Raw genomic sequence first — 27,341 nt, 5'->3', positions numbered from 1 at the left:
TCCTCCGCCATCAGGTTTCTTAGCAATCCATAAACTCATGAACATTGGCTTGTTATTCCACTTTTGCACTACTTATTTATTTTTGTAACTTATAGTAACTTTTATGTCTTTATGTCTTGCACTATACTGGTGCTGCAAAACAACAAATTTCACGACATATGTCAGTGATAATAAACTTGATTCTGACTGTGGTATTTTCTGGACTCCAGCTGATTTAATATTTTCATCATTGATTACAAATCCCCCCCGGACTCTCTTCCACATCCTTAACTTCTTCTGCCATCTCTGTAACTTCTAGCCCTACAACCCTCTATGATATTTGTGTTCCTATAATGTCAGGCCCCTTAATAAAGGCCCCTTAATAGCATTGAAGTACAGAGGGATCTTGGGGTTCAAGTCTATAGCCCACTGAAAGTGGCTACGCAAGTAGATAAGGTGGTATAAGATAAGATTTCTTTATTAGTCACATGTGCATCGAAACACACAGTGAAATGCATCTTTTGCGTAGAATGTCTGGGGGTAGCCCACAAGTGTCACCATGCTTCTGACATCAACATAGCATGCCCACAACTCCTAATCCATACATCTTTGGAATGTAGGAGGAAACCAGAGCACCCAGAGGAAACCCACGCAGACACGGGGAGAACGTACAAACTCTTCACAGTCAGCAGCTGGAATTGAACTTGGGTCGCTGGCACTGTAATAGTGTTACGCTAACCGCTACACTACTGTGGTAAAGGTGTATGGCGTGTTTGCCTTCATTGGTAGGGGTGTTGAGTAAGGAAGTCATGCACAACAATGTAGGCCAAATAGCCTGTCCAGTGCTGTACTGCTCTGTGTTCATCTTTTCATCATCCCATGATGTGCCTGCAAAACTCCTTGGAGCACCTTGCTACATTAAGTTGCTGCATAGGTGCAGGCTGGTGTTGTTCTTGATGTCGTAAATGGCTTACAACAATACGACGGAGGATGAGGGGGGACCTGATAGAGGTGTATAAGATGATGAGAGGCATTGATCGTGTGGATAGTCAGCAGCTTTTTCCCAGGGCTGAAATGATTGCCACAAGAGGACATAGGTTTAAGGTGCTGGGGAGTAGGTATAGAAGAGATGTCAGGGGTAAGTTTTTTACTCAGAGAGTGGTGAGTGCGTGGAATGGGCTGCCAGCAACGGTGGTGGAGGCGGATACGATAGGGTCTTTTAAGAGACTGTTGGATAGGTTCATGGAGCTGAGAAAAATAGAGGGCTATGGGTAAGCCTAGTAATTTCTAAGGTAGGGACATGTTCGGCACAGCTTTGTGGGCCGAAGGGCCTGAATTGTGCTGTAGGTTTTCTATGTTCTATGTTCTAATAACTGAAGTCCTCTCAACAGAGACTATTTAAAGAGTCTCTATGAACCGCAACAGATAGAGCCTGTGATGAAATCTACAGCAATGACAGCCAATAAAAGCAAGTTTATTTCTCCAGAAAAGTGCAGTGAGTGGAGGATAGTTGCAGGATACAAATGATGTCCATAAAATCAATCCCAGTCACTTAAAGGAACATTGATGAAAATGACTCACTTACCTCCATTCTGGCCGGGACTTGTATCACAGTGAAAGAAAATTTAATTGGGCAACCGCAGTCTTGATTCTGATTTAAATATCTAAAAAGTATAATTCAAATTACCTCTAAGGACATTTGATGGATGCAAATCTCGGTGTGCAAACTTTGCTCTGTGCAAAATCTGAAGAGCCTCAATCAACTGCTTCATAATGTCTGGGGCTCCTGAATGAAGTTCTTCAGGCTGCTGTTCCATGTATTCCTCCAGATTATACTCACAGAGATCCAGGCACACATATTCACAATAATCGTCAGATTCACAAGCCACCAGTTTAACAAACAGACTGCTTGCTTTGATCTTTGGCTCTGTGAGGCATTGCTTTTCCTTTGAGGCTTTTTCACTGAACTTCCTGTGGCACTTCACTGCTACCTCAGTCTCTCTGTTATAGAAACCAAGAAAGACTTCAGGAATGTTTTCCCTAGTAATCTTAAAATCCTCAATCCTGGATAGTTTCAGGTTCCCTATGTGGGCACATTCAACTTTCTGCAGTTTCTCCAGTGTTGTATGCCAACGTTTACTGTACTTCTTCCAATTTGAAGCAGCTTCTACATTTTTTTTACTATTCTTTAAGCCACTCTGATCCAATATTTTTTTTATTTCAGTGGCGTACCGTCTTTTGGCCACCATTATTGGTGTATTCCCATCATTGTCACTGCAGTACACATCAGCTCCCCTCTCACACAACATTTTAGTCAACTCAACATTTTTGATGTCCACTGCTGCCAGCAGGGCCATCCGCCCTGAATTGTCTCGTGCATTGATGTCAACACTGTAATCCTCCAGCAGCAGTTTGGCAACCTTTGTGAACTTGTTTTCTATTGCAAGAATCAGGGGTGTTTTCCCAGCCTGGTCTGGAACATTCACATCTGGTTTATGTTTTATCAGCATTTCCACCACATCGCTATCCAGCTTCGTATTTTTCAAAGCGGTGCTCAGAGGTGTTTCTTTATTATTGTCTATGGAGTTTACATTGGCCCCATGTTTCAACAGGGTTTCCACAATTGTCTGTCTGTTTTCCTTTAAGGCAAAAATTAAAGCTGTTCTGCCAAGGTTGTCAAGCACATTAACATCTGCATGCATTTCATCTAATAAGATGTTAACAATATTTTCATGACTTTCCTCCACAGCACTCATGAGTGCAGTCTTTCCACCCCTACCCACCTTTGCTTTAGCATCTGGTACTTGCCTGCGCTTGTTCACATCAGCTTTATGATTAAACAGGAAACGCAAGGCATCCTCATTGTCATGTTCTGCTGCTTCCATGAAGGCAGTAAAGCCATTGGCATCTGCCTCGTTGACGTCTGCACCATGGGACAGAAGCATTTCGAGCAAACTCACTTCACCAACTATCGCAGCAGTAATGAAAGGTGTTGCTCCATTCTTCCTCCTGAGATGTGGGTCTGCCCCATGCTCCAGTAATAAATGCACAACCTTTTCATGATTTGATTGTATAGCGCTATGGAGTGGTGACCAACCAAAACTCTTAGTCTGATAGTTAACGTTGGCTTTTTTCTTCAAGAGCAACTCAACAACCTGGTCATTACCTTTACCTGCAGCTAAAAATAGAGGGGTCCCTTTGTCATCAGGCTCAAAATCGACCAATGCTCCCTCTGCAATTAATTGTTCCACTTCTGAGAGATCTGAACTTGAAGAATCACAGAGGTCTCGAAGTTTATCACCAAGTGCTGCTGGATCCAACGTTACAGGCATTTTTCTTTTATTGTTGCAATTCAACCTCTTTCCTGTGTAAGAAAATAACAAATGATTATAGCATTATGGCAAACTGATTTCAAGATATCATCCCTGATCCTCTGGACATCTGACTGATCTTTAAATACTCATTGTGAGATGAAAGCATTAGCAATGAAGTCACACCATTTGTTACACTGCACACAGTCTGCTTCATTTGGATCTAATTTGCTTATTTAATCTCCTAAGGGAAAGCTCATCTCCCAAACTTCAAACCTGTTAAACACGTTTTCCTTTGTTATTAATGACCGCTAGGTTCTTCAACCCTGTAACTGTGGAGAGCTACCATCATAGAAATTTTATGACACTGAAGGAGGCCATTCGAACCATCGTGTCTGTGTTGTTTGAAAGCAAGCTCCCCTGCCCAATTCCCCTTTTGGCACTGGGTCTGTAGCCCTGCAGGTCACAACTCTTCTAGTACACATCCCAGCACTGTGTAAACGCGATGGGGGTTTCTGTCTCCACCACCCTTTCAGCCAGTGAGCTCCATTCCCCACCAGACTCTGGGTTGGAGAACCTTTCCTCATCTCCTCTCTGTCTACCAATTACTGTAAGTATATACCCCCACCCCCTTAAGGTAAATAGGTCTTCCCAATTTACACCATCCGGGTCCCTCATAATTTTTATACGCCTCATTTAAGTCTCCTCTCAGCCTCCCCTGTTCCAAAGAAAACAACCCCAGTCTATCCAGGCTTTCCTCATGGCCATAATTTTCCAGTCTTGACAACCTCCTCTGTACCCTCTCAACTGCAATCATATTTTCTCTATAATGTAGTGACTGGAACTGTACGCAGTGCTCAAGCTGTGGTCCAACTAGTGTAGTACAGTTCCAGGATACCCTTCCTGTTCTTATAGTCTATACCTCAGCAAATAAAGGAAAGCATCCCATATGGCTTTTGAATTACCTTATCGATCTGTCCTGCAGCCTTTAAGGATCTGTGGATGTACACTCCAAGATCCCTCTGTTCCTTCACACCACTGAATATCTTCCCACTGATTGTGTGTTCCTTTGTCTTGTTTCACCTCCCTAAATTCAGTGCCTCCCATTTCTCTGGATTAAATTCCATTTACCTTCCCTCTGCCGAACCCCCCAGACCATCAATATCTTCCTGCAATCCAAAGCTTTCCTCCCCACTGTCAAACATGTAGCCAATGTTCGTATCTTCCATAGACTTCCTTATCATGCCCCTGCATTTAAGTCTAAATCACTAATGCATTACAAACATACTGCGGAGGTATAGTGACAGAGCAGATATGTTGCTGAACCACTGACCCAGTGTGGATTTGAAACCCACTCTGGCAACTGGAAAGTTTAAATTCAAGCAACTAAATCTGGAATTAGAAAAAATGTATAGTAACAGTAACCATGAAACCAATGTAGTTGACACTTAACCTTCTCCTCAAATCAGGGCAATTAGGGTTAGATAATAAATGTTGGTATTGACAGTGCCATTCATACTCTTTGATTAAATAAAACAGCAAGGGCCAAGTACTAAGCCCTGTGGAACCCCACTGGTAACAGCCTTCCAGGCACAAATACACCTCTTCCATCCAATTTGTGTGGGCTAGGTCAAGCACAATCCAGCTCAATCTCACATTTGATCTTGTGCACAAAATTATGACATTTGTGAAGATGGCACTTATGAGTGCTTATGAATTTGGTTCAGTGCTGGGTACAAAAATAGCTGCAGTCTATGGCAACAGTAAAGATTAGGCTTCCATAGCAGAAAATGTAACCCACACCCTGTCTCTCATAGATTGAAGAAGCAGTGGATGAAGAGTGAGATAAATTAGAACAAATTGGTATCCATTGAAGGCGGGACAAGAATAATTGCTGTATTGCCTAAAACAGACAAGACCATTCTACCATGTGGAGATTACAAGGTGACACTGAACAAAGCTGCTGATGATGAGCAATACAAGTTGCCTACTTTACAGGATTTACATACAGTGATGACAGAAGTCAAAGTTATCACCAAACTGTCCACAGCTGACTGTGGATTATGAAAGTTAGCAATACTTGAGAAACAATACACAGAAAAGCCTTTACTTCAATTTTAGAACTATCTTATGGTGTGAAATTGTCACCAAAGATCTTCCGAGCAAAGATGGAGAAGATACTAGCGGTTAGCACGACGCTATTACAGCGCCAGCAATCGGGGTTCGATTCCCATTGCTGTCCGTAAGGAGTTTGTACGTTCTCCCGTGTCTGCGTGGGTTTCCTCCGGGAGCTCCGGTTTCCTCCCACATTGCAAAGGTGTACGGGTAGGTTAATTTGGGTTTAAAATGGGCGGTGCGGACTCGTTGGGCTGGAAGGGCCTGTTACCATGCTGTAAATAAAACTTAATTTAAAAAAAATTTAATTTAATATATCATTGTTTAAGTAATAAAAATGATGCAAAGATACCAAAGAAGAAAATCTTTGAAAATTAGATATATTCAGGATACTACACAAATAAAATGTAAAGCTCAAAAGAAGTAAGTGTACATTCATAGAGAAAGAAGTAACTTTGGGCTGTATTGTAATTGTGAAGACATGAAAATCTGAAAACATTGAAGAACAGATCACTCCTAGTCATTGTGCAGCCCAGTGCTAGATTTTTACCTGATCTTGCAACAGTACATCAGTTATTGAAGAAAGACAAAAAAATGGAATTGAGACAAAGAACAGAAATTTGCATATGACATGCAAGAACTGCCTAGGAAAAGAGCTTTTGTTAGTTTATACTAATACAAATATGTTAAAACTTGTGGGTGATGCTTTGAGTTAGGGTCTGGGAGCTTTTTCAGAGACATAGTTGATGACAGTCAAGGAAAAACAATTACATTTGAGTCACATAACCAGTGTTCCTGACTCAGAGAATCAAGGTTACAAGAGGTTTGGGCAGCGTTAATAATAGAGGTAACTTGGTTTTAAAGTTCACATAACAAATGTAAAATTAACTAAAAATATGCACTCAGCATGCCAGCTGTGCTGGCTGTAGGGCTACTAGCAGTCCCCAGGACAGCCCCACCTCCTTAACAGGAGGGGCCATGATGTCATCAGGTGTTGTGGGTGCAGGAGTGGATGAGTGTTTTACTAAGTGGTGAACAAGTGCTACTTACATGTGCATTGGGAAAGAGGCATTGGAGATTGTCTTTGAGGTGAAAAAGCTTTATTGATTCCTATTGAGCAGACTATTCACTACGGGCAGAGAAATTCTTGGTCCAAAGCAAACATTATTGATAATGATTGCCTCAAGAATTCAAAGGTGAGCTAATCACACAACTCTGTGTGGAGTTCGCACGTTTTACCCTGTGACTGCAAGGGTTTCCCCCAGTGCTCCAGTTTCCTCCCACATCCCAAAGACATGAAGGTTAGATGGCCACTGTAACTTGTCCCTAGTGTATAGGTGAGTGATAGAATCTGAGGTAAGATGAAGAGAATGTGGTGAGAATAAAAAATGGGATTAATGTATGATTGATGTAAATGGATGATTGATGGTCAGTAAGGACTTGAATGGGCTGAAGGGCCTAGTTCTGTGCCATATCTCTCTAAGGTTACTGCACAAAAATTCAGATCTAGGAGTGAAAATGCAGTCTTCAATATCAGATGATGGTTTACCACTTCGGCAATGGTGAAAGCAGAGAAGATGCAACGATATCACTCTGTAATAAGCTCATGTAAAACCTTTGAAAAGATGAGCCGAACCAGACAAATGTCCAGATATTGTCCATTAAGAGGAAACTCAGGAGGGCAAAGAGACAGTAGGAGATGGATCTGGCAGGTAAGATTATGGAAAATCCCAAGAGGTTCTATAGCTATATTAAGAGTAAAATAGTGGCCAGGGAGATAAAAGGTCCCCTCAGAGATCAGCAGGGCCACCTTATGTCTTGAGCCGCAAGAAGTGGGTGGGATTTTCAATGAATATTTCTCCTTGGTGGTTACTGAAGAGAAAATCATAGTTGCTCAAGAGATAAGGGAGACAAGTGGAGATGTTTTTGAGGAACAAAGGATTGCAAATGTTGGAATCTGGATGAAAAACACGATGATGCTGGAGGAATTCAGCAGGCTAGGCAGCTGGCTGGCCTGCTGAGTTCCTCCAGCATCATTGTTTTTTTCATGTTTTGGAGGACATTTGTATTACCGAGGAGGAGGTATATGCAGCCTAAGAGCCCATTAAGGTGGATAAATGCCCAGGGCAATTGAAATATTTACTTCCTTGTTAGCCACTGGTAAAGTTCCCAAAGACTAGAAGCTGGTTAATGTTGTTCCGTTGTTTAAGAAAGGTAGCAAGGACAAGCCAGGGAACTACAGGCCAGTCAGCCTAACATCAGTAGTGGGGATGTTACTGGAGGGAATTCTGAGGGACAGGATCTACCAGCATTTGGATAGACAGACTCTGACTGGCGGGAGTCAGCATGGCTTTGTGCATGGAAAGTCCTGCTTGATGAACCTTTTAGAGGTTATTGGAGAGGTAACCAAAAAGGTAGATGAGGGTTGGGCAGTGGATGTTGTCTATTTGGATTTTAACAAGGTAGGCTGGTCTGGAAGGTTAGGTCCCATGGAATCCAGGGAGAGCTAGTTAGGTGGATTCAAAATTGGCTCGGAGGTAGGAAGCAGAGGGTGGTGGTTGAAGGTTGTTTATTGGAATGGAGGTCGGTAGCTAGTGGTGTGCACAGGGTTTGGTGTTGGGACCCTTGCTATTTGTTATTTATATAAATCATTTGGATGTGAACACACAAGGCTTGATCAGTAAGTTTGCAGATGACAGGAGGTGTTGTTGATAGTGAAGAAGGTTATCGTAGATTACAGGGGGATCTTGATCAGTTAGGCAAGTGGGCCGAGGAATGGCAAATGGACTTCAAAGTGTGAGGTGATGCATTTTGGAAAGTCAAACCAGCATAGGACTTATATACTATGAACGGTAGGGCACTAGGGAGTGTAATGGAACAGAGGGACCTAGAAATACAAATGCATAGTTTGTTGAAAGCAGCGTCACAGGAAGACAGGGTCATGAAAAAGGCACTTAGCATGTTGTCCTTCATCAGTCAGGGCACTGAGTATAGGAGTTGGGACACTATGTTGCAGTTGTACAAGTCGTTGGTGAGGCCGCACTTGGAGTACTATGGACAGTTTTGGTCATCCTGTTGTAGGAAAGATGTAATTAAACTGGAAAGAGTGCAGAAAAGATTTACAAGGATGTTGCCAGGATGAGAGGGCCTGAGTTAAAGGGACAGGTTGGCCAGGCTAGGTCTTTATTCCTTGGAGCATATGAAAAAGAGGGGTGATGTTATGGAGGCTTATAAAATCATGAGGGGCATAGATATGGTGAATGGTAGCAGTCTTTTCCCCAGAGTAGGGGAGTCCAAAACTAGGGGGCATAGGTTTAGGGTGAGGGGAAAGACTTAAAAGGGACCTGAGGGGCAACTTTTTCATGCAGAAGATGGTGAGTATATGGAACGAGCTGCCAGACGAAGTGGTTGAAGCAAGTACAGTAGTGTCATTTAAGAAGCACTTGGATAGGTACATACAGGGGCGGGGCTTACAGGGATATGGGCTAAGCGCAGGAAATTGGGACTTGTTGGGCAGGCACTGTGGTCAGCATGGACTCAATGGGCCAAAGGGCCTGTATCCGTGCTGTATTGCTCTATGACTCTATAAAGAGACAAGGCTGTGCTATAACTAACGATGACCTGTCAACAGAACAGGCTATGTTAAATGGTGACACAGCATCATCACACTTAACGTGTTGAGAAGACAAATTTTAGAGGAGCTTCACACTGAACATTCAGAGCAAGTTGATTAGTAGGGGGACTTGGACTCATTTGTGATATTGTCACTGTACTAAGATACAGTGAAAAGCTTTTGTTTTGCATACCATCCATACAGTTCATGCCATACGGAATTATACTGAGGTAGTAAAAAGAAAACAGAATGCACACTATGGTGTTGCAGTTACAGACATAGTGCAGTGCAGGTAGGCAAATAAAGTGCAAGGGACACGACAAGGTATGTTGGGAGATCAGAGTGCATCTCTAGCGTATGAGAAATCTGTTCAAATGTATGATAACAGTGGGATCGAAGCTCTCCTTGAGTCTGGTGGGACGTGCTCTCAAGCTTTTGTATCTGTTAATCTATTTTACCAGTAGGTTGGAGTGTGAGTTAGAGAGCTTTGATGAGATCATACCTGGAGAATGGTTTACAAAGGTTCACCTGACTGATTTCTAGGCTGAGATATTGTGTCCATGATCCGCTGAGAGGTGTCATCTTTTAGTTGAGTGGCAGCATTGCTTGCTCTGAATTAGTAGGTCATAATGGTTTTGCATGCACTCAAAGCAAGCCAGTGACACCGACCACATGCATGATTAATTGGAGACATGACATTGATACATGCAGGTTGGTCAAGCCAAGAATGAAGATTAAAGGTCTCCTGGATCTTTCATCTTCATTCTTGGCTTATTATGTGAAGCCAATTCCCTCCCATTCTCCTGATATCAAAGAGGGAAACTATCAGCCACAAAGTAGTCACCATTTTGTGTGCTTGTAAAGTATGAAGTTTTTCAGTGCTGCAATGATTGTTGAAGCAGGACAGGGACCAGCCATCACAGCTGGAAGATTGAGAATATGTGACTGGAATATTAGTCTTGGAGAATATAGAGTCGGTCATGGCATTGATGAAGATGAGGGCAAAGACAAGGTGCATGTCTTGGCCAAATGCCATCTCCTTCCTACTGCAAAAAAGATTTGTCAAAGTAGGAAGGATGTGGAGGCTTTGGAGAGGGTGCAGAGGAGGTTTACCAGAAGAATGTTGCCTGGATTAGAGGGTATGTGCTTTAAGGAGAGGTTGGACAAACTAGGGTTATTTTCTCTGGATTGATGGATGCTGAGGGGAGACCTGATAAAAGTTTATAAAATTATGAGAGGCATAGATAGAGTAGACAGCTGGTATCTTTCTCCCAGGGTCAAAATGTCTAATACTAGAGGGTGTGCATTTAAGGTGAGAGGGGGAAAGTTTAAAGAAGATGTGTGGAGCAGATGTTTTACACAGAAGGTGGTTGGTACCTGGAATGCACTGCCAGGGGTAGTGGTGGAGGCAGATAGGATAGAGGCATTCAAGAGGCTCTTAGACAGGCACATGAATATGCAGAGAATGGAGGGATATGGACTATGTGCAGGCAGAAGGGACTAGTTTAATTAGGTGTCATTAGCTCAATTAGTTCGGCACAACATTGTGGGCCAAAGGGCCTGTGCCTGTGCTGTACTGTTCTATGTTCTAAATATCACTTATGTTGATCCAAATAGTGCAGGAAGGGAGTCTGCAAAATGTACCACATTAAAAAAATAATAATTGGATTCATACCAGGACATGGCTGACCCAACACTCAATAGTGGTTTGGGTTAGTTTAAATTTTAAGCAAATTAGGAAATATCAGCATCTATTTGCCTTGCCATAAATGTACCTGTGAAAGGACAAAAACAAAATTTCATTGGAAATCAAAAAAATCTGCAGATGCTGGGAATCTAAAATAAAAACAGAAAATGCTAGAAATACTCAGCAGGTTAGTTGCATCTGTGGGAAGAGAAACAGAGTTAATGTTTCTGTTTTAATGTTTGCAATATTTCGTTATCAGCCGAGTACCATCATTTCATGATGGATCTCTCTCAGCAGTCTCTCATTATTATCCATTGACTTTAGTATCAGAAGGGATTATGAAATCAAGAAAAATTCTAAAAGTTGAAAAATTCTAAGCTGTGTCATTGTGAAAGGTAATCCCTGCCAGGGTAAGGGACAGGGAGTATGGGGGCCCTGGTTTGGAAATTGGCTGAGCAGCAGTGAACAGAGAGTGGGAATAATGGGCAGGTACACGGACCAGCAGAAAGTGACTCATGATGTCCTGCAAGCACCATGTGTGAGGCCTCATCTATTTGCTTTATAAACGACTTAGGTCATTGTATACAAAAATCACATATCTATGTTTGTAGGTGACTGAAATACAGTGAACATGGTGATTGTGTGTAATTAATTACAAATTGCTTTCAATAGAATAACTGTGATTCGAGCAAATTGTGGCAAATGCAAGGTAATCCACTTTCAAGATAAAATGAATAGAACAGAACATGAAAACCAGAAATGGTGGATGTTTTGGGGATCCATGTAAATTGATCATTAAGATATCATGGATCGTTACAGAAAACCTAATGGAATACTGTCTTTTGTGGCTGGACAACTAGAATACAACAGAGATGAAGTCACGCTGCAACTATGCAAAACCTTTGTTAGTTTGGAAGAATTCTGGATACCAGAATTTACCTTTTGCCATGAAGGGTGTGTGGTGCAAATTTATCATACTGTAGCGGTTGCTACCGCGAAATAAAACAAGACGCTAGTCGGAGGATTGCCAAACAAGAACTGGTTTATTTTCCCGCCTTGCGCGGGCCCTTTAAGGGAGACTGTTCCCGCCCAATGCAACCGGCAATGACGTAAGTACTACGTCATCAAGACTTTCCCACGCGCGGGTTCTCCCCGTCGCTCGGAAAGACGAGGCCCGCCGCCATCTTGGGCCTCGTCGCTCCGACGCCGCGCGACCCGACTGCCGAGCCGGTTCACCCGACTAAACGGTGAGTCGCCACAATACCTTAAATACAAGGTCTAATTTAAAAGGAAAGATTACACATACCAGGGTTTATATTCCCTGCAATTTACAAGGTTAACAGGTGACTTGATTGAAGTTTTCAAGACATTATCATTTAAAAGACAGTTAGACAGTACGTGGATAGGAAAGGTTTGGAGGGATATGGACCAAACGCGGGAAAATGGGATGCTTAGTTGGTGTCTTGGACAATTTAGGCCAAAGGGCCTGTTTCTGTGCTGTATGACATTAAGGGGGAAATGGGGAACTGACTGGTGAGACAAATTCTATTTCTGCTGATATGAGAGTTCCGAATGAGGAAGCAGAGTGTAAAATTGGAGCCAAGCCTTTCAGTAATATGGTTAGAAAGCTCCATGACAGCGTGGTGAATTGGAAAGGCAACTGACGCTAGGTCAGTTGTTAATTTTAAATCTGACATTGACAGATTTTTGTTACCCAATGTACTAATGGATCAATGGAGTTAGGTCATATCTCAGTCATGCTCTCATTAAATGGTGGAACCTGGAGATCAGCCTTAACACTCACAGAAGCCATTGATGAATAACATCAGAGATGTGCTTAAGATTTAATGGAGTTGTCCAAAACTAAGATTTATAAGATTAGTTAGGGAGAAACTATTTCTAGCAGCAGGAGGATTGCTATGCAAAGACATAGATAACTAGAGGATAGTGGGTTCAGAAGCCTCGTGGTTTCATTAGGAAATCAGTATCCAGAGTCTTGCACTATTGATCAGAAGACAAGACTTTGAAACCCACTCACCACAACTGGGGAATTTAAATGAATTATTAAGTAAATTTGGAATAAAAAGCCAGTACCAGTAATGATAATCACAAAACTACTGGATTGTCATAAAAACCCTCTGATTCACCAATACCCTTTAAAGAAGGAAACTAGTCATTCTTATGCTATCTAGCCTACATGTGATTCCAGACCCATCAATGTGGTTGGCTTTTGACTGCCCAATTAAGTGGTCCCTTCCCAGAGCTTGGTGATTTAAAGGTAAACAATAAACATGTAGCCAGCATCCGCCACATCTCATGAATTAGTAAGCAGACAAAAATTAAGGTTATTTATAAAAGAACCCAAGGCAGCTGAGAATTATTTTCTTTTTTATGTGGAGGTAAAGATCTGGAATGAACTGCCTGAAAAGGCAAGAGCTCACAGCTGCGATAGTAGCTGTCAAAAAAATGGATAGATACCTTAAAAGAAAAAAATATCATTAGGATAATATAGAAGGAGTTAGTAAGGAGTGGATAGCCATGCAAAAAGGACTAAATGGCCAGCTTTTATGCTGCCTGCTTCTGTAAAGGCAAACACATCTGATTTACAGTCTAGTTGTCTCTGAACATTATTGACCCTTCTAAACATTTTGCAAATCGATGCTCAAAAGTCTCAATAATATCTTTGCGACTGGATTTGGCAGTTCAAAACATTAGAATGTTTCAGCAAACTGAAACTGATGCACAGATACAGTCATGGACTTGGAATGTTCACTTACTGGATTCTGTAATCAATTAAGGGTATGCCCTCCTTCGGACAGATGTTGCTTGAATAACTGGAATTTAAGTAGGACTGAAGGAAACAATTACCCTTTTCTGCTTCAATTCAAAATCAGCCCAAATCACACAAAAGTAAGCCGAAAGGTTAAGAAATGAAACCAATCAAATCCTAGACTGGGCAAATTACAACAAAATTGAAATCAATGTTAAGTAAAAAGTCCTAAAAGAAAACAAAACTAATTTTTAAGTTACATGAAACAGCAACAGATATAGCTTCTAACATTATCAGAATTTCACTGACTTACAGGCTGCTTGTCCAAAGTTCCTTTTCCTTTTCTTTAAAATGAAGAACGAGCAAACTACTTCCTGCTCTATGACAAATATTTGCCGGGTTGTGGGCGGGGTTATTATTAACTCAACTTTAGCTTGAAGATAACTGCATCATACTCAACAGAAGATTGACAGTTACACTTTGTATGAGTGCTTCCCTCTACTTTTACATCATTGATTTGACAGAACCTTCAAGCTTAAAGTTCACAGAAACTGATTAATTGTAGAATCTCTCCACTAATACAAGGGACACAAATTCATTTTGCTAGCTTTAATAAAAAGCTTGCACTTGTACGTTCACCTTTCGCATTCCAAAGCGCTTTATGCCCAAGGAAGTGCTGGTAAATTGTAGCTGCAGCTGTAATGATAGAATTATCCATCATTCAGTGGGTTATTTATCTATTGTGGCTTAGCTGGCTCTTTGCAAATACTCCCACTCCCCTGTTCTCCTATCATTCTGCAAACTTTTCCTTTTCCAGAATTTACCAATTACCATTTGAATCTGCTTCCACTAGCACTTTTTTGCCCATTCCATCTAGATCATAACTGGCTGTCTAAATCAGGAACATAGGCAATTTGTATACAGCAAAATCTCACCAACCAAATGATACTTTATAATGAGGGATAAGTATTGTTCAGAATAGAAATCCTCAACTCTTCTTTGAAATAAAATTGCTGTAGACAGATTTTAAAAAGTGAATAACACTTTCAGTTAACCTCGCATGGACAATGTGAGCTTTGTGTTATCAGGGTCATTTTACAAATGCAGAAGCCTGTGTTTATAATCCAGAGAACACATATTCAAAACCTGTGGAAGTTTGAGATTATCAATTGGTTTAAATACACTACTTTCAGTAAAACTAACCCTGAAGATCTCAGATTGACATTAATGAGAAACATAGTTCTATTATCCACAAAGTTTGCTGCTATAGTTCCTAAATTACAGCAGTGACTACATTTAAAAAGTTTGTCATTTGCCATTAAGCTCTTTGGAATGTCATGAAAGGAACGTGGAAGACATTATTTGATTCTTTAATAATAATTAATACAATTTAAACGTACTTCATTGATTGCAAAGCAGTTCAGCCCCAACCCAAGGTCTTTGAATTCATCTCCTAGAAACTTCATTTTGGGAAAAAGATAGCCCCTACTGTGCTGACAGCTATCGCAGTGTATATACATCAGACCATTCTGGAATTCCACATCTGCGACTTGCTGTGTAGAAGGATGAAACGAGCTAAGGAGTCAGGTGCACCATACCCGACCTCTCACTCCACCCTGCACTGAGCTCAGGACCATCACATAATGTACTGATGTGGGGGCCTGGATATTTAGCCCTTCAATTTTATACCTGCCACATTCATTGGAAGGAGTATTAATTTATTCAAGCCAGAAGGGAGGAAATTATAATCCTAATGATGGCCTAGTATCTTATTAAGAGAAAATACTGGAGGGAATTTCAGGGAATGCCATAAGACATTTAAGTTTAGTCAGAATAGTTTTATTCTGAAAGGGAAAATGTGTTTGACAAATTTGCTTAAGTTATTTGAGTAGGTAACAAACAGTGTGAATAAAAGAACCTGTAGATGTGGTAGTGTGGATTTCTAGATGGCAAAGCCATGTAAAAGGTTACTGCACAAGTGGTTAGAGGTAATATATCAGCAGCATGGCTAACTATCAGAAAACAGAGTCAGGATATATGGGTCTTTTTCAGGCTAGCAATTAATAACTAGCGGATGCCACAGGGATCAGTTCTGGGTTGCCAACTACTTACAATCTATATTAATGACCTGGATGGAGAGACTGAGTACACTTGTGAAATCAGTTGATAATACAAAGATAAATAACTTAGCAAGGACACAAAGGGTTAAAGACAGTCTAGGTGAATGGGCAAGAAGTTGACAGATAGAATATAATGTGGGAAAATGTAAGGTTATCTACCTTAAAAAGGATGAAATAGTAAATTATTTAAATTGAGTAAGACTACAAAATATTGTGGTATCAAGAGATTAAGGGGCCTAGTGCATGAAACACTGATTGGCATAAAGATACAGCAAGTAATTAAGAAAACTAATAGAAAGTTGTCTTTAACTACAAAAAGCATGGAATGTGAAACTAGGGAAGTTTTTACGTTAGGCCATCATTAGAAGTTTACATGTTCTCCTTGTGACTGTGTGCTACCCCTGGGTGCTCCAATCTACTCCCACATCCCAGACATGTGTTGGTAGGTTAATTGGCTACTTAGTGTATATGGGTGGAAAAATAATGAAAGGGGAGTTGGTGGGCATGTGAGAGAGAGTAAGTTGCTGGGCTACAGAGCAATAAGGAGAGGGGGAATGTGATTTATAGGTTTGTTCCACTGAGACCTGATAATTGAATGAACTCCTTATATATTTAATAATTAGTATGATTTTGGTTTCTATCTTTGAGAAATTATATACTTCCATTGGAGGCAGTCTGAGAAGCTTCACAGGGCTGATTGATGGGTTGAATGGATATGAAGAAAGATTGATTTCAGGTGAGCCTATACATTTGAATTTGGAATAAGACATGAATTTTTTGAAACATATAAGATTCTGAGGGGGGTTGACAGGGTGGATGCTGATAGGAGTGTTCTGCTAGAGGGAGTATTAGAACAAGAGGTCATAGTTTCAGAGCAATTGAGACCCAAACATTCAGGCAGGGTGGCAAATGGTAAGAAAGTTTCAACCATCAAGTAAGACAAGGGCAGCAGTCATAGGAGAACACCAATACCTTCAGGTTCACCTCCAATCCCACACTGCCACTGATTTGGAAATATTTGAAGATATATCCAAATGTTCTTCATTGTTGCTCTGTCTAATCCTGGAACTGTGGGAATACCTGTAGTGGTTCATGGGTCGTGGATCTCTGGAATTCTCTACCCCAGAATGTTGTGGAGACTCAGTCATCGAGGGTTTTTGATGAGGAAGTAGATTATTTTTTGATAAATTAGGGAATTGAGGGGAACTGGCATAGGAGAGGTGATGAAGCCTGGGACAGATCAGCCACTATTATATTAAATTGCTTGAGTGGCCTACTCCAGCCCATTTTCTTCTATTCTAAGAGATGGCTGTCACCTCATCCACAGTTAGGGACGGGCAATAAATGCTGGTCTTGCCGGATTCATAACCCTGTAAATAAGGAGGGATTTCCACCTCTCAGAGGATTTTTAGGCAGCACAGGACACAGCGAGTAGAGCCACTACCTCACAGCTCCAGAGACCTGGGGTTGATCCTGACCTTGGGTGCTGTTTGTGTGGAGTTTACACGTTCACCTTGTGACCATGTGGGTTTCCCTTGGGTGCTCTGGTTTCTTCCCACATCCCAAAGGTGGGAAAGTGATGGTGTTGAGAGAGATACAAGGAGGAAAATGGGATAACTCTACATGCGTGGTTTATGGTCAGCCTGAACACGGTGGGCGAAGGGCCTGTCACCGTGTTGTGCGAGTCTACGAGCTATGGAGGGCCTGATATTCAAGAGGGAGTCAGGAGACACGGGGAGAGCTCAGGAAAATGCCCTGAGGCTAAGATTACATCAGCCATCACCCAACTTGAGGAGCCGATCGGCCTATTCCTACTACTGTTCCTTATCCCCGAGGTTAATTTATCTCTCTGATTAACTTCTATTAATTACATTTCTGGGCTTAATTTAGAAAACAGAATTATTTTGAACTTTAGATAAACAGGTTTCCACGCTTGACGACTGCGATCTTGAGCACGGTGACAAGACCGCTGTCAAAAGGGCATCAGGGCGGTGGGCGGGGCTATGGTTCCCGCCGCTGATTGGCTGCTGACACACGCGGCGCGAACCTACTGGCGGGAGTTGGGTGCGGCGGCTCCGCGAGTGGGGGACTGGGCCTCGCGCGGGTCACGTGGGCGCTCGCCGACCGTTGGTTCCCTCGCCGCGAAATGGCGGCGGCAGCCGACTGGGTCGACGCTGCTGTGGGACGTCTAAGATGGAGCTGGTCTCCGGCTCGGGTAAGGATGGGGTGCCGTTGCCGCGTTTGGTCGGGCTATCCCGGGGTACCTGGTTGTTGCAGGAATTCTGCCGCAGTCCGCCGCAAACTGCAAGCTTTAGAGGAAGTCGGGAGACGCTGGGAACCGCCACGCGTCCTCCCAGCCCCGGGGCGCACCGCCCCCCGCGTCCTCCCAGCCCCGGGGCGCACCGCCCCCCGCGTCCTCCCAGCCCCGGGGCACACCGCCCCCCCCCCCCCCCATGTCCCCAGCCCGAGAACAGAACAATACAGCACTGGACAGGCCATTCGGCCCACGATGTTGTGCTGATCTTGATGCCAATTTATACCAAATGTCCTCTAGCTTCCCCAGTTTTTTGAAACACCCCAAAAGTGTTTTTAGTCACCTTTTTTGTAAATCAAAAGGCTGGGCAAAATCAGTTGTGGGTGTTTTGGTGCAGTGAGCAGCTTGGCATTTGAGATGCCAGAAGATAGCTTTGTAATTTGAAATTGCATACCCCAAAGAGTCAATTGATTTGTGGTAAAAATTCACAAAGGGGATATTTGTAAGTTGAGGAATTTACTGATTTTACGATTTGACGTAGCAGTAGAATGGAGTCAAGCTGCCCTTGTCCCAGGGATCATTGTCGTATACAGAAAGGTTAAGAAGATGGGACAGTTATTGAAACACACAAAATTCTAAGCGGCAGGACTGATGTTTACCCTGGCTGGGGTGCCTCGAATCAGAGGTCACATTCAGGTAGGGGTGGCGTAGCTAGTAGTGTTGCTGCCTCACAGCTCCAGCAACCCAGGTTCAATCCTGACCTCCAGTGCTCTTTCCGTGGAGTTTGCACGTACTCTCTGTGATTGCGTGTGTCCTCTGGTTTCCTCCCAAAAATGTGTGGGTTGGTAGTTTAATTGGCACTGTAACTTGCCTATAGTGTGTTGCTGAGAGATGGAATTTGGGGGGATGTGATGAGGGAATGTGGGAAAAATAAAATTGGTTAGGGTAGAATTACTGTAAATGAGTGGTTTATGGTTGGTGCAGACTTGGTGGCGAAGAGCCTGTTTCTATGCTGTGTCTCCATGACTGACTGAGCTGAAACCCAGTGAGTAGTGAATCTTTGGAAGTCTGTACTCAATAGGGCTTAGTTACTGAGTATATTCAAGATAAAGATTGATAGACTTTTGGATATTAAGGGAACTAAGGAATACAGGATTGATGTGACAATACTGTACAAATTTTGCGGCATTCTGCTGTTTTGTGCTTGTCATTATATCTATATTATTATTAGTTTGTTCCGTGACCTTCATGCAAACAAAATTTCATTGCACCTTGGTGTATATGACAATAAACTAATGTAGTCTTTTATCTTGATCTAATTGATAGAGCATGTGAGGCTGAATGTCCTGCTGTTTCCTCAATTCTTCAGTGCCCCTCCCTGCTCTGCATCATAACACCTATTCTGACTTTACCCAGAAGGATCTTCAACCTGAAACATTAACTCTATTTCCACAGATGCTTTCTGCTGAGTTTTCCAGCATTTTATTATGTCAGATTTCCAGCATCTTCAGTGTCTTGATTTTCATCTCATTGAAACATCACAAGTTTAGATGATTTCTCATCACAACGACTGCTGTAAATGGTGAGTATTTGCAGGATTATCTGTTTTGCTAAAGAAATGTATATGTACTTTGTAACAGGAGTGACTATGGAGAGCTCTGACTAATTTACCCCACCCACTCTGGAAAGCTGCTGGATTGCTAAAAAGTAAAATCTGTCTGAATAGTACCCGAGCCTGGGTACTATTGCTCTGTGAAGTTCAGCAATGTTTCCTTACAAACTGGCTGGAGCAACAGGAGCAGAACAGACCCGAATTAGTGTTTTAGTCATCTAAAAGTGCAAGATGTCATAAAGGTTTTGCAGTTCAACTGTAAACAGTCAGTTTATGACATTAAAGTTGTACAGCATGGAAACAGGCCCTTTAGCCCAACTGGTCCATGCCAACCAAGATGTCCATCTAAGCAAGTCCCATTTGCCCATGTTGGACCCATATCCCTCAAATCTTTCCATGTACCTGTCCAAATGTCTTTTAAACATTGTTGTTGTATCTGCCTCAACCACTTCCTCTGGCAGCTCGTTGCATATACATACCACCCTCTGTGTGAAAAAGTTGCCCCTAGAGCTCCTATTAAACCTTTCCCCTCTCGCCTTAAACCTATGCCCTCTGGTTCTTGATTCCCTAACCTTGGAGGAGAAAAGACTGTGTGCATTCACCCTATCCATGCTCCTCATGATATTATACATCTCGGGGAGTCACAAGTGGATACAGGAACCGTGGTGTACGAAGGCTATAATAAATCTAGTCAAAAGGAAAAGAAAAGCATACAGAAGGTACAGAGAGCTAGGTAGTGTTAGCGATCTGCAGGAGTACAAGGCTAAAAGGAAGGAACTTAAGAAAGAGATTAGGAGAGCCAGAAGGGGACATGAGAAGGCCTTGGTGGGCAGGATTAAGGAAAACCCCAAGGCGTTCTACAAGTTATGTGAAGAGTAAGAGGATGAAATACGAGAGAATAGGGCCTATCAAGTGCAGTAGTGGGAAAGTGTGTATGGATCGAGAGGTAGTAGCAGAGGTACTTAATGGGAAAAGATCTGGGGGATTGTAGTGGGGACTTGCAGCGGCCTGAAAAGCTTGAGCATGTAGATATTAGGAAAGAGGAGGTGCTGAAACTTTTGGAAAGCATCAAGTTAGATAAGTCGCTGGGACCGGATGAGATGTACCCCAGGTTGCTGTGGGAGGCGAGGGAGGAGATTGCGGAGCCTCTGACGATGATCTTTGTGTCGTCCATGGAGATGGGAGATGTTCCGGAAGATTGGAGGATTGCGGATGTTGTTCCCTGATTCAAGAAGGGGAGTAGGGATAGCCGGGGAAATTATAGACCGGTGAGTCTTACCTCAGTGGTTGGTAACCTGATGGAGAAGATCCTGAGAGGCAGGATTTATGAACATTTGGAGAGGTATAATATGATTAGGAATAGTCAGCATGGCTTTGTTAAGGGCAGGTCCTGCCTTACGAGCCTGATTGAATTTTTTGAGGATGTGACTAAGCACATCGATGAAGGGAGAGCAGTAGATGTAGTCTATATGGATTTCAGCAAGGTGTTTGATAAGGTACCCCATGCGAGGCTTATGGAGAAGTTGAGGAGACGTGGGATCCAAGGGGACATTGCAGTGTGGATCCAGAACTGGCTGGCCCACAGAAGGCAAAGAGTGGTTGTTGAAGAGTCGTATTCTGAGTGGAGGTCGGTGACCAGTGGTGTACCTCAGAGATCTGTACTAGGACCCTTACTATTTGTGACTTTTATAAATGACCTGGATGAGGAAGTGGAGGGGTGGGTTAGTAAGTTTGCGGATGACACGAAGGTTGGGGGTGTTGTGGATAGTTTGGAGGGCTGTCAGAGGTTACAGAGGGACATAGATAGGATGCAAAGTTGGGCTGAGAAGTGGCAGATGCAGTTCAACCCAGATAAGTGTGAAGTGGTTCATTTTGGTAGGTCAAATATGTTGGCGGAATATAGTATTAAAAGGTAGGACTCTTGGCAGTGTGGAGGATCAGAGGGATCTTGGGGTCCGAGTCCATAGGACGCTCAAAGCAGCTGCACAGGTTGACTCTGTGGTTAAGAAGGCATATGGTGTATTGTCCTTCATCAATCGGGGAATTGAATTCAGGAGCAGTGAGGTATTGTTGCAGCTATATAGGTCCCTGGTCAGACCCCACTTGGAGTATTGTGCTCAGTTCTGGTCGCCTCACTACAGGAAAGATGTGGAAGCCATAGAGAGGGTGCAGCGGAGATTTACAAGGATGCTGCCTGGAATGCGGAGCGTGCCTTATGAAAGCAGGTTGAGGGAACTCGGCCTTTTCTCCTTGGAGAGACAGGATGAGAGGGGACCTGATAGAGGTGTATAAGATGATGAGAGGTATTGATATGGTAGATAGAGGCTTTTCCCCAGGGCTGAAATGGTGGCCACAAGAGGACGTAGGTTTAAGGTGCTGGGGAGCAGATATAGAGGAGATGTCAGGGGTAAGTTTTTTACTCAGAGGGGTGAGTGCGTGGAATGGGCTGCCGGAAACGCTGGTGGAGGCTGATACGATAGGGTCTTTCAAGAGACTGTTAGATAGGTACATGAAGCTGAGTAAAATAGAGGACTATGGGTAAGCCTAGTAATTTCTAGGGTGGGGACATGTTCGGCACAGCTTTGTGGGCCAAAGGGACTGAATTGTGCTGTAATTGTTCTATGTTCTTAGATCACATGTCAGTCTCCTGCACTCCAGAAATAAAGTCCTAGCTTGCCCAACCTCTCAAGTCCTGGCAACATCCTCGTAAATCTTTTTTTTCACACTTTCCAGCTTAATGGCATCTTTCCTTATAGCAGGGTGACCAAAGCTGAACACCATACTCCCAAGTGCAGCCTCACCAGCATTTTGTACAACTGTAACATAACATCCCATCTTCTATACTCAGTACTCAATTCCCTGACTGATGAAGGCCTACATGCCAAAAATCACCTTCACCCTCTTCACCTGTGATTTTTAAAAAAAAGTTTTCTAGTGAAATAGTCTAATGATTACCTTATTTTGGGGGTGGTAACAGGGAGAGAACCTAATCAGTTACAAAATTAGGGGGGAGTCATTTAAAGTTGAGGTGTGTGGGAGCTTCTTGCAGCGGGTGGTGAATTTCTGGAATTTTTTATTTGGCAGGGTTATGGAGGCAATATCTTTGGGGGTATTTAAAAAGGAAGTACATTTTTTTGAAAGGTCAGGGAAGTGAGTGCAATGGGGAACTGGTGCAGAAGAGATGAGGCCTAAGGCACATCAGCCTTATCATATTGAATGGCAGGTGAGGTTTAAAGGCCTAAGTGACCTGCACTGCTATGTTCTTGTGTTCTAATCAGCTGTCTGGCTAATAATTTTGAGGTGAATACCACAGGTAGAACAGTTAGTCTACAATGGCAGGATGCAAGTGATGACTTACCACTTTGCTGATTTTAGCCTGAGGCTCAAAGTAAACGCTCTGATGTATCCTGGAGCCCATTGTTGCATGTGTTCCCAACAACTCTGAATGCAGTAGATCTATACAAGATGATGCACAGCTTTATCCTTGTTTCTTTGCTCATCCAAAGGTTCCAAATGGTTGGTCAAAGGTTGCTTCCTAAATATAATTTGGGATTCTGCTTAATACCAGTTTGAGATTATTTCATTGACAACAGGATTAACGAAGATTCCTTTTAAAGCCTAGAAATTTGTTTTTCTGGGTATCTAGAGGTGGCTTGGAGGTGTGATGTTTGTGACCACTGTTGCTTGATTCATTTTCATAAAGTAGTCTTAGCCTCTAGTGACTTATCCCTTTCTGTGGCTCCTGGAGGCAAATCAGTTTGATTTCTTGTGACTGGATAAATTATAGTACAGACTCCAGGCTTGAAGAATGGGAAGTTGTTAAAACAAAATCAGATACTTTAGCTGTGATGCTTTGTTTTTGAATTCTTATTTATGCTCTGATAAAATAGTGGCTGTCTCGAGAGAATGGGTTGGATCAATGAGCACTGGATCCTTCTGCACAGGTACTCCGGACTATTTATTGAAATCACAGCTTGCATAAGGTATTGAACGTTTTTCTATGGCACTAAAACTCCTGTTTATGTGCTAGAATTCTTTTATTTCGGTGTGGTGGGAATGCATCCAGCACATGAACTGCTGTAGTTATTTTACAAGACCAATCATTTCTAGGGCACTGAGGGGTGGGCAGTAAATAGAGTTATTGTCCAATGTACCTTTGTTCTGACCATTGTAGTGAAAACTGCATTGTGAGCAGCAGTTTACTAAAATGAAAGAAGTGCAGGTAAATAATGCTTTTCCTGGTTAAGTGTTTGGGACCTAGGAGAGCGAAAAGGGAGGTGGTAAAGGGGCAAATGTTGCATCTCTTGCAGTTGTTTGGAATAAGGTGTTGAGAATGAAATTTGGAGGGCGAGTGAGCCCTTCACATTGCAAAGGAAGAAAAGTATTTTAGTGGTGGCATTACTTTGGAAATAGATGAAATGATGGAGGATGATCCACTTGTAGTGGAGGCTGGTTGGTTGAAGACAGTTTCCTGGCCCCATTGCTTTTATACTTCCATCCAAGGAGAGCCCAAGAGCTCTTCAATTCTCTTCATTAAAGACTTGGCCACTACCCCTCATCCACAACTGTCCTCTGACTATTATGTATTTACAGTGAACAGTGTTTCTTTTGATTCCACTCACTTTCTCTAAATGCTGTGGGAAACCATTTGTGTCCAGGAATGCTCATCACTGTGGGGCTTGTGGAACATTATTTCCTTGTCCCATCCCTCATACCTTTGTCCAGTAAATTTAATGATGATGGAAGCAACTTCCTGGTCTTGTTCTGAACTAGAATCTTGCTGTCAAATTCATTCTGGTTTCAGCATCATGTGCTCCATCTTGAACTCTTGTTTATCTTCATTTCCATTATGGACAAGTGATTAACATTGACTATGTACTCACCATCTCCCACAGCTGAACTAATTTCATTCTTCCAGTTTTTATACCTTCCTTATTGTCTCTGATAATGTCACCTTGTTTTTGTTTTAAGATAGAAAGACCTATTCTGCCTGTTGGGTATCTGCTGACTCCCTATTTCCCTGTAATCTATTTTTTCTTGTTTGTGCCCACTGATTCCATCGTGATTCTCCTGCCACTTGCCAAGGGGAAATTTATAGTGGGCCAGTTAATCTGCTAATGAGCATATCTTTGGGATGTGGTAATAAACCAGAGCAGCTGGCAGAATACATACCATAGGTGGCATGGGAGGTCAGGATTGTCTGGGTTGCTGGAGCTGTGACAGCAGCATTACTTGTTGCTCCACTGTGCATCAGATTTGCCTTTTTTCCTCAACCCAGGTTTCACATCTTAAGTTGCCAGGGTTCCTGACTTTCCATTCCCTGCACGTATGACACAAAAGCATCATGCTGCTGACATACTTTTTAACATCCAGCAAGACTACTTCCCCGGCACATTCTGTTTCACTCCTACTTCATCGATTCTCATTTCCCATGACAATCTCACATGCTTTTCACCCTTCCCATTTTATAGGGAAAGATAGTTCAATGGTACTTCCAGTTTAGTGCACTGTATTTGCTGCTCATGATGTGACTCCTGTACATTGGGAAGATCAAACACAGATTGTTAGACAACCATTGACTCCACAACTGTTACCCCAGTTGCCAGTCGCCTGTCACTTTAATTTTCCTTTCCACTCTGACCGTTCTGTACTGTTCTCAGCAGACTTAAGGAAAGCCACATCTTCTTGCAACCAGCAAGGTTATGGCCTTCTGGATTCAATTTTTTCAATAATTTTGGATAATCAGTATTTCCTGCGTTTCAAATTTGTCAGATTTCCAACATCTGCAGTATCTTCTTTCATTAATTTCTTAATGATTCGGCTTCTCCAATTTACATCTGGAGACTGATCTCTTTTTTTCACTTGTCTTAGTACCAACCTCTTTGGCTTCTACTATCCATTCCTTTCTAGCATTTAATTTCACCTGACTTCCAACCTATCAGAGACCTTTTTCTTTTTTCCTTCTTCCTCACCTTCCTTTAAACCATAGAACCATACAGCACAAAAGCCCTTCTGCCCACCATGTTGTGCCATCCATCAAACCACCTCACACTGCCTAACCCCTTCCTCCCGTATATCCCCCCATCCCACACTCCTCCATATGCCTACCCCACAAGCTTTGTTAATTTTTTTTTGGATCCCATCAAACAATGGACTTTTGCTCCATAGCAGCTGTTTGAAATGGTGAGTATTTGCAGGATTATGTGTTTTATTAAGGAAGTGTATATGTACTTTGCAACAAAAATCACTGTAGAGCCCTTACTGATTTATCTAGCCCCCTGCCCTTGAAACTGAGGTACAAAAGTCAATTCTTAGAAAATTACTGGATTAGCTGAAACCCAAAACCTGCCTTGAGTTGTGCCTGAGCCTGGGCTGCTCAGTTTACTCAAACCAGCAGGAGAAATAAAACAAATTTCTAAATATTGTAGAAGTTTTGCAGGTAGCTGTAAAATTACAAGTCAGCCTTCAGCATTGGGCAAAGCTTTCTGTGGGTTGATAGAAGGGAATCTTTAATTGGTAGACTAATTGTTTCTGTCATCAATACCTTACTCTGAACTGTTAATCTTAGTCTTGGGGGTGGTGGGGGAGGACACAGATGAGGCTCAAAGTAAATGCTCTGATGTGTCCAGCAGCTCAAAATGTATAGTTTTTCAGCAAAAACTGAAAAGCAAATGGGCTTTATACAGCTGGATATACCTTGTTTCTGTGCATGTTAATTTTTTAATATACATTCTCTGAACTTAAACATAGAATTTTTGATCATATTGCTCATAGAGTTATGGAGTCGATTGCTAGCCAACTAAATTACTAGCTTGCAGATTTCTGTCACACTGGGGTCATTTGTGATAGACATAGAGACCATTAATGTTTCACATTTGTAAAGTGTGGTCTTGCTTTATATTCTTCTATTACTCAGGAGGACAAGCTTTTGTTTAAAACCAGTTTATTTTCTCCACAATGTGATATTGGTCAGTTTATTTTGTATATGCAATGTTCAAAGAATGTTTCTATAGAAAAACTGTCCATACTCAGCTGTAACTGTGCTGCTTTAACAATTTATTGTTATCGAGGACTGATGTGAGATAGATTCCATCAATGTATGTTGATTATGAACTCTTGTCTGTATGTTCCAGACCACTCATGAATATCAGAGCTTGGACAAGGTATTTGCATTTGCCAGGAAGGATGGCTTACAGAAGTCCAAGGAAGTAACCACTTCAAAAAAAAATGTAGGTACTTTGTGAAGTGAGAACTGAGACTATATTTGGAGCAATTTGTTTCATAAAAGAATATTAAATTAAATATGAGGAAGAATCACCAGGATTAGCTGCACATCTCTGCATACCTTATTTTTCATGGGTCAATAAGAAATTTTGTTGCTGATTTTGAGAAGCCTTTGTTAGCTAAAACCAGGAGGTATAGAGCCACAATTGTTAAATGGAGCTGTGTCGTAATTTGGGCATGGACAGTTGGTGAAAGAAGTTTGAGGGGCAAAATGGCCCACAAATGGTAATGTGCGAGTACTGGAAAAGAAATAGTTGAAACTTTCAACCAATGAATTAGCAGCCCATCTGTTGCTAATTGCTTCTGCTTTGCTGTTTGGGGAAAAAAAAACACATAACAGTACAGCATAGGAACAGGCCCATCAGCCCTCCATGTCTGTGCCAACCATGATACTAATCTAACTAATCCCATCTGCCTGCACATGGTCTGTATCCCTTTATTCCCTGCCTATTCATGTGTTTGTCTGAATACTGCTAAAACATTGCTATTGTATCAACTTCTACCACCTCCCCTGGCAGCACATTCCAAGTACCTACCGCACTATCTATATATTTATTTATATGTGTGTGTGTGTGTCTATGTATATATATATATAT

At 42.2% G+C, this 27,341-nt stretch overlaps 1 protein-coding gene across 1 annotated transcript in view; it reads right to left on the bottom strand.

The window, feature by feature from the left end:
* Positions 1–17,947, bottom strand: part of LOC127568605 (2-5A-dependent ribonuclease-like) — a 33,718-nt gene extending 15,771 nt beyond the window's left edge. Inside the window, exons 1-2 of the mRNA XM_052012557.1 lie at positions 17,860–17,947; positions 1,667–3,343 (exon numbers count right to left, since the gene is read on the bottom strand). Coding sequence (XP_051868517.1) covers positions 1,667–3,311 — 1,645 coding nt within the window. The 5' untranslated portion in view covers positions 3,312–3,343; positions 17,860–17,947. The remainder of the gene's footprint in view (positions 1–1,666; positions 3,344–17,859) is intronic.
* Positions 17,948–27,341: the final 9,394 nt, after the last annotated feature.

This window comes from Pristis pectinata, chromosome 3 (assembly GCF_009764475.1).
Source record: "Pristis pectinata isolate sPriPec2 chromosome 3, sPriPec2.1.pri, whole genome shotgun sequence".
In the NCBI taxonomy this organism is placed as follows: domain Eukaryota; kingdom Metazoa; phylum Chordata; class Chondrichthyes; order Rhinopristiformes; family Pristidae; genus Pristis; species Pristis pectinata.
This window is presented reverse-complemented; position numbering and strand designations above follow the sequence as displayed.